The sequence below is a fragment of the Capsicum annuum genome, chromosome 8 (assembly GCF_002878395.1).
Source record: "Capsicum annuum cultivar UCD-10X-F1 chromosome 8, UCD10Xv1.1, whole genome shotgun sequence".
Taxonomy (NCBI): Eukaryota; Viridiplantae; Streptophyta; class Magnoliopsida; order Solanales; family Solanaceae; genus Capsicum; species Capsicum annuum.
The window spans coordinates 38,400,870-38,416,703 of NC_061118.1; the positions used below are offsets into that span (position 1 = coordinate 38,400,870).

The 15,834-nt window shown below is 33.9% G+C and overlaps 1 protein-coding gene and 1 pseudogene across 1 annotated transcript; both read right to left on the reverse strand.

Moving 5' to 3' along the window:
- Nucleotides 1-9,683: 9,683 nt before the first annotated feature.
- Nucleotides 9,684-11,156, reverse strand: LOC107857240 (annotated as a pseudogene).
- A 3,460-nt stretch (nt 11,157-14,616) lies between these two features.
- Nucleotides 14,617-15,165, reverse strand: LOC124886578 (secreted RxLR effector protein 161-like). Its single transcript, XM_047395405.1, has one exon. The coding sequence runs from the start codon at nt 15,163-15,165 to the stop codon at nt 14,617-14,619; it is 549 nt and encodes a 182-aa protein (XP_047251361.1).
- Nucleotides 15,166-15,834: the final 669 nt, after the last annotated feature.

Sequence of the window (15,834 nt, forward strand, 5' to 3'; positions counted from 1 at the left end):
ATTATTGGGTGATTCATATATATGGTATTATGGTGATTCATATGGTAGATACAATTATTTATTTCAATTATTGGGTAATTCATATGATATTAATGGGTGATATATATGGTATTATGGTGATTCATATGGTAGATACAATTATTTATTTCAATTATTTGGTAATTCATATGTTATTAATGAAAGGTAATGGTGTAGTTAGTGTAGAAAACAAAAGTAATAATATTTTAAAAAAAAGACTAAAAGCAGAATTGAAACATAATTAAAAGTAAATCTAAAAAAAAAAAAGTAGACTAAAATTAAAGATGAAATTAAAGACGAAAAAAGAGAAAAAAGACTAAAAGAAATATATCTTTCATAATTAAAAACAGAAAAAGAGAAGCATAATTAAAACACCTAAATTAGATCTAAAATGAGAGAAAAATTAGATATCCTTCCTTAAATAAAATAATACAATGAATAAAAGTGAATCTATTATTTCCTTAAATGAATATCTTGTTACTAGTTTCAAATGTATCAATTTTTTATATGGACGACCATATAACATATGTATCACCATTTTAAAAAATTGGGATAAAATGTAATTAACAAAATAGTCGGGATTTCATGTAATATCAGTTAAAGATTCAGGAATTTATGTAAGTTTTCCATATATATATATATATACATTCCAATTCCAATTAGAATTGGGGAGAAAGCCCGACCCTTTTTCCTTTCCTTTGTAAATTGGGCTTTAGCCCAAATTTCTTTCTTTTTTTTCCTTTTCCAATTATAATTACTCACTAATTATAATTTGAGGTATTACATTCTCCCCACCTTAAGAAATTTGATTCCCGAATTTAGAGTAAGTGCATACCTGAAGACTGAAACAAGTGAGGGTACTTGAGTGCATACCTGAAGACTGAAACAAGTGAGGGTACTTGACTCTCATATCCTTTTCTGACTCCTACGTAGCTTCGTCAGTGGTATGGTTCTTCCATAAGACCTTCACAGACACGAACTCCTTCGACCGCAACCTCCTTACTTGTCGATCAATGATAGCCACTGGTTCCTCCTCATAGGTTAAGTTCTCATCAAGTTGCAAGGTCGGTGCTTCGAGCACGCGAGAAGAATCTGATATACACTTTCTTAGTATAGAGACATGAAACACTGGATGAATGAAAGACATCTTAGGGGGGAGTGACACATGATACGCCACTCCTCCTATACGCTCAAGTATCTCATAAGGTCCTACATACCTCGGACTCAGTTTACCTCTCTTCCCGAATCGCATCACACCCTTCATAGGAGAGACTCGTAGAAAAATCTTTTCCCCAACTTTGAACACCAAATTTCTTCTTCTCTTGTCTGCTTTGAGCTGTGATCAACCTCTGCCTAATCAATTGGACCTTGTCCATAGAATCCTATACCAAGTCTGGTCCTAGAACCTTAGCCTTACCAACTTCAAACCACCCGATAGGAGAACAACATCGCCTACCATACAAGGCTTCATATGGAGCCATCTGAATGCTTGACTGAAAACTATTATTGTAAGTGAATTCAGCTAAGGGTAAGTAAGCATCCCAACTACCTCCAAAGTCAAGAATGCAAGCTTTCAACATATCCTCTAAGATTTGTATAGTACGCTCAGATTGTCCATCTGTCTACAGATGAAATGCAGTACTAAGATCTACTCGAGTACCCAATGCTCTTTGAAAAAATCTCTAAAAGCGTGAAATGAACCGTGATCCTCTATCAGAAATGATGGATAACGAAACTCCATGAAGTCGGACAATTTCATTCATAAATAACTGAGCATATTTTAATCCACTTTATATAGTCTTTACTGGCAGAAAGTGAGCTGACTTAGTAAGTCGATCTACAATTACCCATATAGAGTCATGGCCTTTAATGGTTCACGGTAGCCCGATTACAAAATCCATGGTAACTCTTTCCCATTTCTAATCTGGAATCTTGATCTCTTGCAATAATCCTACTGGTCGTTGATGCTCCGCTATAACCTGTTGATAAGTCAAGCAACTAGAAACAAAGTTAGCAATATCTTTCTTCATACCTTCCCACCAGTACAACTGTTTGAGGTCATGATACATCTTAGTGGAACCAGGGTGAATGGTATATCTGGAGTTGTGAGCTTCCTCAAGAATAGCTCGTCTTAACCCATTAGCAGCTAGTACACATAATCGATTACCTACTCGAAGAATACAATCACAATCAACACTCATCGTCTTATTTTGACCAACTAGGACCTTATCTCGATATTTACACAACTGCACATCCTCAAATTGAGTGGCCTTTATGCGATCTGCCAAAGAAGATTTAGCTTGAACACAAGCCAACAATACCCCTGACTTTCCAACACTAAAACTGACACCTTCACCTTCAAGTTTCTACACATCTTTCGCCAATTGCCTCCTTGCTGGAGCTATATGTGCCAAACTACCCATAGACTTCTTGCTCTAAGAATCAGCCACAACATTAGATTTTTTAGGATGATACAAGATAGCATAATTATAATCCTTGAGTAATTCCATCCACTGACGCTGCCGAAGATTTAGATCTCGCTGCTGAAAAATGTACTTCAAGCTCTTATGATCGGTATAGATCTCACAAATTTCACCATATAAATAATGTCTCTAAATATTAAGATCAAATACCACAGCGGCCATCTCCATATCATGGGTAGGATAATCCATCTCGTGCTTCTTTAACTGTATCGAAGCATAAGTTAGAACATGATCATTTTGCATAAGAACACATCCTAATCCAACCCTCGAAGCATCACAGAATACCTTAAATCCTCCAGAACCTGATGGTAAGGCTAATACCGGTGTGGTGGTCAAATATATTTTAAGTTTCTGAAAGCTCCGCTCACATTCTTCCGTTCACTGAAACTTCATATTTTTCTGTGTTAACTTGGTCAATGGAGCTGCAATTTCAGAGAAATCCTACACAAAACGCTTGTAGTAATTAGCCAAACCTATAAAGCTGTGAATCTCAGTGAGCGAAGTAGGCCTAGGCCATTTCTGAACTGCTCTCGTCTTGTTAGAATCCATCGTAATACCTTCTTTAGAGACAAAATGCCCCAAAAAGGATACTGAGTCAAGCCAAAATTCACACTTTGAGAACTTAGCATAAAACTTATGTTCCTGCAATGTCTGCAAAACAGTCACCAAATGATTCTCATGTTCTTCCTGGCTACGAGAATACATCAGAATATCATCAATGAATACTATCACAAATTTTTCCAGGAACGGCCTGAACACCCTATTCATCAAGTCCATGAATGCAGGAGGAGCATTGGTTAACTCGAAAGGCATCACAAGGAACTCATAATGCCCATATCAAGTTCTGAATGTTGTCTTGGATATATCTTCCTCGTTGATTCTAAGCTGATGATAACCCGATCGGAGATCAATCTTTGAAAAATGAGCAGCTCCTTGTAACTGATCAAACAGGTCCTCTATACGAGGCAACGGATACTTATTATGTATTGTTACCTTGTTTAGCTATCTGTAGTCAATACACATTCTTAGAAACCCATCTTTCTTTTTTACAAACAAAATCAGTGCACCTCATGGAGATATACTCGGTCTGATGAAACTCTCATCTAGCAAGTCATGCAACTGTTAATTTAAGTTCCTTCAACTCTGCTAGTGCCATACGATATGGGGGTATAGATTTTGGCATAGTGTCAGGTGCCAAATCAATACCGAAGTCTATCTCTCATACTGGAGGTAATCCTAGCAATTCCTCAGGAAATACATCAGAAAATTCCTTCACCACAGGTAGCTCCTCCAAACTAAGGGCTCCCTCTCTTACATCACTTATCATAGCCAAGAGACCCATGCAACCTTTCTTCAAAAGGCGTTGGGTCTTCATAAAAGATATAACTTTACTAATCTCGGGGACTTGATCCCCTTCTAAAACAAAACTAGATTCGTTGGGTATCTCAAATCGAACTGTCTTTGCATGACAATCTACGGTAGCATAGCAAGGAGATAACCAATCCATGCCGATCAACACATCAAAGTCAATCATATAAAGTACAATCAAGTAAGCATTGGTATCCCTACCTCCCATTATAATCTCGCAATCATGGTACACATACTCAACCAATAAGAAATCTCCCACAGGAGTAGCAACAAGAAAAGGACAATCTAACATCTCAGGCTGTCTATCAATTCTCACCGCAAAGTATGAGGACACATAAGAGTGGGTAGAACCTGAATCAATAAAAGCATATGCATTAAAAGAACAAACAGAAAGAATACATGTAACCACTGCATTCGAGGCCTGAACATCCTGTCTAGTAAGTGTAAAGACCCTTGGTTGGCCTCTACCAGCATTTTCTTGTGCCTGATTTCCAGCAACCCATTCCCTATAACCTCGGCCTCTATTTCCCATACCTGCAAGATTACGAGTAGCCTGACTAAGTGCAGCTACTTGACCAGAACCCTGACTAACATTTCTCTGAAGCTGAGGGCAATCCCTGATGCGATGACCTAACTGTCCACATCGAAAACACTCTTCAGTCAAAATGAGACACTGACCCATATGTGATTTGCCACAAGTCTGGCAGGATGGATTAGTGGGATACATCTAGCCTGAACTACGATATCCTTGCGATGCTGAAGATCCCTGGGTACCCTGTCTAGAAGGTGGCTTATCTGCAGACTGTGAAACCAAATTTGTCTCTGTCTAATGGCCCTGATGCTTTCCTTTATTTTTCGTTCTCCGGTTTGCACTTAAGTCACCATTGAAAGATCCACCCATCTTATCCTTCTTACGAACCTCATAAGTTTCTCGCTCCGCACGACCCTTGTCCTCGATCATTTTAGAAAGATCCACTATCTTATAATAGGTCAAGACTTTCATCTGTGGGGCCACTACATTATAAAGACGAGCAACCAACCCATTTACAAACCTCTGGACTCGAGCTTCTTCTGTGGACACCAAGTATGGAGAATATCTAGCTAGCTTGCAAAACAGAGTATTATAGGTTGACACATCCATATCTAGAGTCTGCACCAATCTCTCAAACTAAGTTGCATATTTCTGTTTCTGACTGTCAGGAAGAAAGGTATCCATGAAGAACTTAGTGAACTCGCACCATGTCAGAGGTACTGCTCCTGCAGGCCTTCCTAGCAATAAAGTATCATACCAAGTGTTAGTCATGTCCTCCAATTTGTTCGATGCAAGCTCCACAGATATTCACTAGAAAATCCTAATGCCTGCAGTGCCTTGAAAGTACCATTCAAGGAGCTCTGAGGATCAGCTGAACTGTCTAAACCTATGAATTTTGGTGACTTCAACTTTAGAAACTCCTACAAAGATATCTCCTTGTTTCCAAAGTTATAAGTCTGAACAGGTGCCTGGAACTGTGGCTGAGGCTGAGGCTGAGCAGCATTACATTGACCACATCTCTCTTGTCTATCCAGTCATCAGCCAAGCTCTCTATGGCCCTTTGCATGGAAATAAGTACCTCGGCAGTACTACCCTCATGAGATGATGGAGGTGGACTATCATTCCTTTTAGGAGTAGACTCTTTTAAACTTCTTGGAGTGGCGGTGCAATTCCCTGTGGTATCACGACTACCCCTACCTCGATCCCTTCTGCGGGCTCCACCTCTTCCCTTACCAGTAGTTTCTCTACGAACCATCCGATTAATAAAACAAGACAGTTAAAGTCATCTAATTGATCCTAAACGTCACACACGTACGGAAGAATAAGAAAGAAGATCAAGACACATCCTACCACGCTCTCCCAGAATCACGATTATAGAAATGGCCTACACATAACCATAATTGAGATTCTACTACTAGCGTGTGCTCCATAGTCACAGAATTAACCTAACTTGTCTCTGATACCAACGTTGTCACAACCCAAAATAGGATCGTGACCAGCGCTAAGGTGTTAGGACTCCAAAGCAAGCCTCGTGAGAATTCTACAAAAAATCAGGCAGAGTTTCCCCTATTTTTGGGCCTAACAAGAAATTTTTCCTGCCTCAATTCAACAACAAAACAACCCAACAGCACAACCATCACATAAACAACAACACAATTCACCATAGATCATCAACAAACAGTACGAAATCCATCTCCAAAATAAGAGGAAGTCAAATACTCCACAAATTCAAAATAATGAAAGAATACTCAAGCTCTAAAGACACCACTAAGGAGAAACTAAGAGTTTTCAAGAAAAAGAAACATAACGAATAAATAAACTGTAGCCCACACGAACAATTGCAGGGCTCACCAGGAATATGCTACTCGGATCCTCTAACCAACGTGATCCTCACAGTCACCTGCCCTCTCTGAAAAATAATAGCGAGGAGTGAGACGCTAACTCAGTGAGTAATAACACTTAGCCACAACCATTTTAATGGGGACAAGTCAGAAAACATCATAAAATAAATGCTCTTTCAGAAAATAATAACAATAAACAGTATCATTGTTTCATGTAAGCAAAGTGAACCAATAGTTCAGTAATAAACTCATAAAGCATCGTATCATATCAAATATTACATATTTGGGAGGTTTCCAAGAATGAATCATGTAATCAGTGTGGCATTCTTCCTCATTAAGAATAACCCATAACAGTGGACCCCTCATAAAGGAGTCAAATATCATATCAGTATGCTAGTTTTACCTTCCTACTAGCGAGGGCTATAACATTCATCAGTAAATACAAGGTGCACCAGGTCTAACGATCCCGCCGTTAGCTACGGGATTCAATCAAGGTCTACTCCCATTCATAAATTCTTTGTAAACAATAGAATATTCATATGAAAACATCTTTCAGAATAGAACATAACTTTAAAATTTATATCAATAATAATACATGTAAACTTGAGTAAAGCACATATCAAAAATACTTATTCTTATGCAAGTGAAAAATATTCACAATAGTAATATCATATCTCAAATAACCATATCAATATCATATTAAGTAACGAACTTGCCCCACATGCAATTTCAAAGTATTTCATAAACTCATTATTTCATCAAAATCATCAAAGCATTTCGTAACTCATAATTTAATCAAAATCAAGTATAAATATGCAGTTAACAAACACAAATTATGGTAAGATTACTACTCACAGTACAATTTTTGGAATACCAACTTGTCACCTCGAACAATTGATAGGACTCCCTTCGATCGAATCTAAAATCATATCAGATCAATATCAAGTTAATTCTCTTATTTTAGACTAACTCATGGTAAAATTAGACTATCCACCCTTTAAGGTTTCATGGTAACTTCCAATTCATCAAACTTTGTATCCCAAAACAACCCATATGGTCCATAATTCTTATCTTTAAAAACTAAATTTCAATACCCAAAATAAATTATCAAGACTAAAAATCACGATAAAGATATAGGAATAAATTTACCTTAATCCAAATTAATTTTCCAATCAAAACTTAAACTTTTTCCTTTTTATTTTTTTCACTGCACGATCAACTTTGATTTGGTATTCCTTTCCCTATGTTGGCGTGAGTTTAGACAGAAGTACTGCCTTACTATATTTGCTATTTCTTTATATATATATATATATATATTCCAAGTAGAATTGGGGAGAAAGCCCAACCCTTTTTCCTTTTCTTTGTAAATTGGGCTTTAACCCAAATTCTTTCCTTTTTTTTTTCTCTTTTCCAATTATAATTACTCACTGATTATAATTTGAGGTATTACATTTTCACACAAAGTATGTTATTTTTCGATCCCAACAAGACCAAAAAACTAATGATTACTAGTGCACCATTCCGGTCACACAATGTCAAAATGGTGCACCAATATAGTAATTATGTCAATTGATTGAAATTAAAACCCCATAAGATGCATTTGCAAATTATTCATGATTTATTTTTTCATTTCCCTTTTTCTTTAGATGTTACTTTCAAGTCTCTCTTTCATTTATTTTGATTTTGTATATCAAAAACCAAGTAATAAATCAGTGAAAAAATCAACATTAATCATAAAAAAGGAGATAAAAAAGAAGAAAATTAAGTGCAAAAGCTATATTGTATTACATATATCAACAAAAAATAACTTGTAATTTTACTTATCTTATTAACTCTAGGAGTGAAATAAAATTAGAAAAAATTTCATTTGATCCTTACTCTCTCCTAACCTCTTTTTTCCTTTTACACTTTCATTTGAAATTGTTTACATTTCTATCATATAATCCAAAAAATTAAATGGCGTGTTATCATAAATCTTTATATCAGCTGTTATCATAAGATGTCCTCACATATCCCAATAACAATAGTTTCTTCCTTTCTCGAAGTTAGTGGATTATTTACTTGATTCGTTTCCTGTAGAACTGTTAATCTCTCAGCTGATTTGAAAAATTGAGTGCTATTATAATAAAACTTTATATTAGCTAAGTCTATAAATTGTCTTCCTTTCTCGAAGTTAGTGGATTATTTACTTGATTCGTTTCCTCTAGAACTGATAATCTCTCAGCTGATTTGAAAAATTGAGTGTTATTATAATAAAACTTTATATTAGCTAAGTCTATAAATTGTCCTTTCGTTTTTGGTGTTTTTTGTCTCTTCCACTATTTCTGTTGTGGTGCCTCCACGTATCCAAAAGCTCTTCGATAGCCTTGGCGATTTCATCGACACATTTAGTGATGGCGACGAGTAAGGACACAATGGATGTGACATCTATGAAGTCCATGACGCGCGATTCATCGTGTGGAAAAAATATTTTTGAGGTGCCTAGTGTGTGTTTAAGGTCATCAATGATATTTTCTGTGTTACGTCTGCGGATTATGGAAGAAATTAGTTGTGTCATGGTTCTAATAGGCAAAGCAAGTTCTTTTAAGGCTTTGCTAGATTCCGTTATCATTCTTTTGCATGCTTCTTCTGTTCTACTTTTAAATTCGATTGATGCCTGCAAAATCAACGATGTGCAACAATAAGAACAATTGGGGTAATATTGCTTCACTTGTCAATCAATTTGTGTAGTGGCATTTGATTGGATACATGTTTCACAAGATGAAATATCGAATGACATTGCGTTTATATTAGTAATGTGATATTTTGACATATTTATTAGTGAAACAGAAAAATAATTTTAGTATAAAAGAATATCAAACTTTAAAAGTTTGAACAACTTAATAAAATTACATAAATTTTAAATTGTCAAACATTTTGTAATTCTCAAAGTTGAAAGACAAAATTGTCACATAAATTATAAGAGCTTCTAATTTCTTTTTTAAGAAAGACCTTCTTTTAATGACTATTGGAGATTTTATTTATGTAAAATTACAAAACTAAATTGGTATATTAATTGTGCAAATATTAATTGTGCAATAATATTCCATATGTTTCAATTTATCCGAACATATTTAAATATACATGAAGTTTAAAACAAAAAAATTCTTTTTTTGTAAAAAGAATATTTATGATCTTAAATAATTCATTAGGTCTACTTTTAGATTCTTTTAGGCTTTCACACTCCTATGAAGAAAATCATTTAATGAATTAATATAAGAAGGAAAATAGCTTAACTAAGACCAACTTTAAAAGTTAGAAAATCATTTATTGTAGACCATAGGAGTAGGGCATAGGGACCAAATTTAAAAGGTTAGAAACTTCTCATTAGGATAAATAAAAAAATAAATTAAATCATTTCAAAATTAGAAAGAAATTATTTTTTATGAAACAAACTAAAAATTAAAACAAACCTTCTAAGAAGCTTGCTAGCTTTTCAAGATTAGTACTGACAAGCTTATGAAGATCTTCTCCAGCCCACACTGGACGAATAACTATTGAGATGATCCTGACAGTGAAGATGCCGATAAAAATGGTGGATATTCGTCGGTGAACCAATTGCAAAATATTTTCTAATCGATAGTTGGAGATGGCAACCAAGCTGAACGTCAACACAAATACCATGGTTCCATAGTCGTACCTCCTCTTAATATGGGGGTAAAATCTTGTAAATGTACCTAAAGCACCTGCATATATCATTGAGGTTAAATTTGTATTACTTAATTCGTTATTTCAATTTATGTGACTCGTTTTTTCTTATTTTTAGTTTGTTCAATAAAATAACATTTTTCTTACGCTTTTCATTTTATTTTTTAGTAGAAAGCTTTTATAGTGACCCACAAATGTTATAACATTACTTTGATCTTATTTAATATCATAAATTTCAAAAATCTTATAAATATACAAATAATATATATCAATTACGACCACATTTCTAAAGTTCTTATTTCTTTCATAAATCTAGTGTTCATGAGAAAAATATAATTGGAGTAAATATAAATGAACAAGTGGTCTTTAATGTAGGTACATGTTAACTAGTGCCATTAAATGAACCAATTGTTTTTTAATGATTTTGTGTATGAGAAAGAAAAACTTTTTCCAGTTTCACATTTTTGTAATATTATTTGTGCTTTTTATTTTCATACCTACAATAAAGACCAAAACCCCAAGAACTATAGGACTTGGTTCTTTTTTTCCAATTAATTCTGCTAAATATTTAGCTCCAAGACCAAATGCATCAGCTAGTGTTGTAGCAATTCCTTTATTTATACATTTTGATATGGTTCCACCTGAATAAATAAATAAATAAATAAATAAATAAAACATCAAAATATTAGATATAAATTCATGAATGAATCAATAAATAATTCTTATCTAATATGATTTTTGATAATTCATTGTTGATCCGCCATTAGATAGGAATAGAGATAATTTTTCTATTTAGCGACAAAAATAGAAATAATTAACTGCGAATTTCATATTTTTTGTAGGTGTATTTTTGTAGGTGTACCGAATTAGCAAATAAATATTACAGGAAAAAAAGTATTACCAACAATGAACTCAAAAGTAACCACCACAGTGAAGATAGCCCACATTACTGGTTCATCAAAATTATGAAATAGAGGTTCGTTATAGTAGAACAACGAGACTAAAGTGAGAGCTAATCCCACTTTAAATGCATGTCAAATTTTTCTTGGATCATCTTCACCAATTTCCTTTATGTTCTTAACAATTTTCCCAACTTTCTTCTTAAATTTTCTTGGAATATCTTTGACCTTGCTCCACCATTTGGTAAAGTCACCAATTTTTTCTTGCTTTCTTGAATTAATCTCCATATGAAAAAAAAAAAAATTGAGACAAATGAAAGGTGTAAAAAGGAAAAAAATGATGGAATGAGAATTGCATAATAGAAGATTCTCATGCACCTCTATTTATAGTTGGAAGTATTTGTACATGAGTATTTGTGAAGGAAAAAAATAAAATAAAAGTCACAAATGCTATTTGTTTTAGCAATTTGATAACAATAATATCTTACCTACTTAATAGTTGAATAAAATAAAAGATGATGGAATTTGACTTGATTAATTCCTTTCTTATAATATATAGGTTCATTACTAAATTTTTGAGAAGAATGACATGATCATGAAAGTCGTAAACTGCATGAGATTAGTTATTTCGGAACTAATAATATTATTTTTATTCCTTCTTAAAGATGGGATAATTAATTTCGAAATAGCTAATGCTGAAATAGTTAATCTCGAGATAATTAGTTTTTCAACCAAATGGCCCCTAAGGTTAGTTTTACTTTGTAGAACTCACAAGTTGTCAATAGGAAGTTGAAATATCATAAGTACTAGTACTCTAATAGCCAAATAAAACAAAATATGATAGAGATACTAGAAAATAATAGAAGTCATTGAATTAGATTTGCAAATTCCTTCCTTGTAACCTTTTTTTTTGTGGAATCCTCGGAAAACTCACAACCTCTGTCACGATTTTTATTTTTCAACTGAGCACTTTGTGATAATTTTTTCACTATATAATGACTCGCAAACCACATAACATATGCAAACCACACTAAAGCAAACCTCATACGTAAGGGCGCGCATAGTTAGTCATTGGCTGGAGGTTCATCTGAACCCCGTATGACGGGGAAAAAAAAATCATTTATACATTATTAATATTATTTTTTTATGTATTATCTATAGTAGGTGTTGAATCTCCTTCGGTTAGGTTTTCTTCAAATATTGAACCCCCTTAGTTGAAATCCTGAATCCGTCTCTGCTAGGCGACTAGTTCATGACTGAGCGACAGATAGACACTGTATCCTTGTAACATATCGGTTTACTAATTTTTCTTAAGAATGACAAGATCATGAAAGTCGTAGGCCTCGTTCGTAGTACGTACAAATGGTACTTGCTTCTGTTAGAAATCGGGCAGAAATAAAGCAAACCACAAGCAAAAAAAAATAAGAAGAAGAACACACAGATTTACGTGAAAATTCTTACGGGAAAAACCACGGGCAGAGGCATAGGAGGTTTCAGGAGTACAATGTGGACCGACGTAATTTCTGAATAATCAAAATCGCCCCACTAATTGCACTTATATAATACGTGCATACAAATAATTCCTAAGCCCAAAAACATAAAGGCCCATACACTACCATCACAAACCCCATTGAAAACACAAACATGGGTCGCACAGCAAAACTTTCTGGGCCGAATCAACAAAATTCGGGTCACAACTCTAACAGCTTCATTTTAATTATTAAAATCTTGATCAAAAGGAGATTAACATTAATACATAGTAATGCCAGCAAAGATATATAATAGTTTCTCTATGTAGTAGTACACACAAGTTGTCATAGGAAACTGAAATATCACAAGTACAAGTAGAAATTTTGGAGAATAAGACAATCATGAAAGCAGTGGCGGACCTAGGATTTAAAGGTCGTGAGTATCCTAGAGATTCGAACACACATATTAACATCTAAAGCTTTAAAGTTTCACTTGTAAATTAAAGTACTCAGCTATTTTTTTCTAAATCTTAAATCAATTTTTATGCATTTTTTATTAAATTATATCTAGTTTATATCAAATTTAATTATTATCGAAGCACTACAAAAATGCACATAGGTCCTCTCCGCCTAGAAGGGCACTGAAATATCTAAGTGATTTGCACAAGGATATTGCAAACTCTCAAAAGTGTGGGAAAATCTCCGAAACTTAGTTGATCGATTATTTAAATTTTTCGTTATTGATGAAAGTTCGATTTAAGCATTGTAATTCCCTCCTTAACTTCCGTTGGCCAATTTTTTTTAAAAAAAAAAGTCAGTTTATGATGATCGATGCCCATGCGTATTATGATTAATTTGAATTTAATGTAGGAATTCCTAAGTTTAAAATTATGAATTTGTCATTGTCCAATTGTTTTCACCTACATATTTTTTCATCATAAATCTGTGAGAGTTTATTCTGATTTTCTTAACATATTTGAATTTTACTTTTTTTTTCATAAGAAGCAAAAGTTATTGTACTTAAATTTTTACTTTTTTTGCGAACAAAAATATAAAAGATTACAACTCTATAACTATCCTATTGTAGAAATACTCGTGCATATTTTCGAAGTTTTGAACAAAATAAATTATTTTTTTAAAATTAATTCATCAAAGTAATATGTTTTTTGAAAACTTTACAAAACTAATAAACGTGTTGTTGACAGTAACATATTAAGTTTTGAAAAAAATTAACGGACCAAAATGAATAGCAACAATAAAGTAAAAATCGTTACTGATAATAACGTTTTTGGCTTAAAATGGTACTAGCAATAACGAGACTCTGCTACTCTGCCAAATCAACTCTGCAGAGTCTGATGTGGCAGAATTGCAGAGTCTCGTTACCATTGGTAATGTTTAAAGCCAAAAACGTTATTGTCAATAATGATTTCTACTTTAACGTCGTTTTGATCCGTTAATTTTATAAAACCTAATACGTTACTGTCTATAACGTTTATAGTAGTTTTGTAAAATTTTCAACAAACATTTACTTTGGTGAATTAATTTTAGGTCAAACCCCTCTACAGACCTCTCAACTTGGCACGATCTTTTACTTTGGCACCTCAACTAGCGTACGGGTGTACTATTTTGACACTTTTTTTACAATCAACTACTGTTCCAAAATGTGTATAATACACAAGTTGATGACATGGCATAAGAGCCAATTAGAAAAAGAAAAGTGGCATTGTTGTGTAAAACAATTATTTAAAATAAATTATAATTAAAAAATCAATAATCTTTTTAAAAATTAGGACATGATATAAAATTATAATAACAAAGTGCAAATAAAGAGACAAGGAAGAAACTTTGTTAATATTCTCACTTCTCAAATTTGTACATAAAGCATGGGTTATTTATAACCCATGCATGAAAACTTATACAATTATCCAAACCAAGAGGTGAGGAATTAGTAAGCACTTTTGCCAATTCAAGATGATGTCAAATGGCAACTTAATTAACACTTGGCATGCCACTAACACTTGGCATGACATCCATTTCATAACTCCCCCTTGAATGTCCATGCAAAGAGAAGTTTACTGAATACGCTTTTGAGTGTTGCCTTATTAAAAATCTTACCAGGAAAAATTCAGTAGGATAAAAATCTTGGTTAAGAAAAAAAAGAGTACAGTGCATATTCTTACTCTCCCTGATAAAGACCCAGATTCAACTTATTCAATATTCGCATTCCAATCTTATGTACCATCTTCTCGAAGGTTGAAATTGGTAAAGATTTGGTGAACAAATCTGCTGAATTGTCACTGGAGTGGATCTACTGCACATCTATATCACCATTCTTCTGGAGATCGTGCGTGAAGAATACTTTTGCGAAATGTGATTCGTTCTATCTCCCTTTATAAAGCCTCCTTTTAATTTAGCTATGCATGTTGCATTGTCTTCAAATATGACTGTGGGTACCTTGATATCGAGCTTTAGGCCACATCTCTCTTTAATGGAATGTATCACTGATCTCAGCCATACACATTCTCTACTTGCTTCATGGATAGCAATTATCTCAGCATGATTTGAAGAAATAGCAACAATAAACTGTTTTGTTGATTGCCATGATATTGCAGTACCTCCGTATGTAAACACACAACCTGTTTGAGATCGTGTTTTATGTGGGTCAGATAAATAACCAGCATCTGCATGACCAACACGATCTGGACTAGCTTTGTTAGTATAAAACAAACTCATATCAATAGTCCCTTTTAGGTGACTCAATATATGCTTAACTCTGTTCCAGTGTCTTCGCATCTGAGAAGAACTATACCTCAATAATAAATTAACAGAAAATCCTATATTCGGTCTTGTTGCATTAGCGAGGTACATAAGTGCACCAATAGCACTAAGATATGGTACTTCAGGACCAAGAATCTCTTCACCCTCTTCCAGAGGTCGGAATGGATCTTTACTCACTTCGAGTGATCGAACAATCATTGAAGTACTTAATGGATATGCTTTGTCCATGTAAAATCATTTCAAAACCTTCTGGGTATAGGCAGTTTGGTGGATGAAGACTCCGTCTGCTAAATGTTCAATTTGCAGACCAAGACAAAGTTTTGTCTTTCCAAGATCTTTCATTTCGAATTCTTTCTTTAGATATTCAATTGCCCTTTGGACCTCTTCTAGAGTCCCAATGAGATTTATATCATCCACATAAATAGCAAGTACAACAAACCCTGACGTTGTTTTCTTAATGAAAATACAAGGACAAATGACATCATTTATGTAACCTTCGCTTCTCAAGTACTCACTTAGACGATTATACCACATACGTCCTGATTGTTTTAGACCATACAAAGATCTTTGTAATCTGATTGAATATAGTTCTCGAGACTTTGAACTATATGCTTCAGGCATCTTTAATCCTTCTGAAATTTTTATCTAAATATCGTTATCAAGTGAACCATAAAGATAAGCTGTAAACATATCCATTAGATGAATTTCAAGATTTTCATGTACACCGGATGTTTGAGAGAATCCTTGTGCAACAATGAG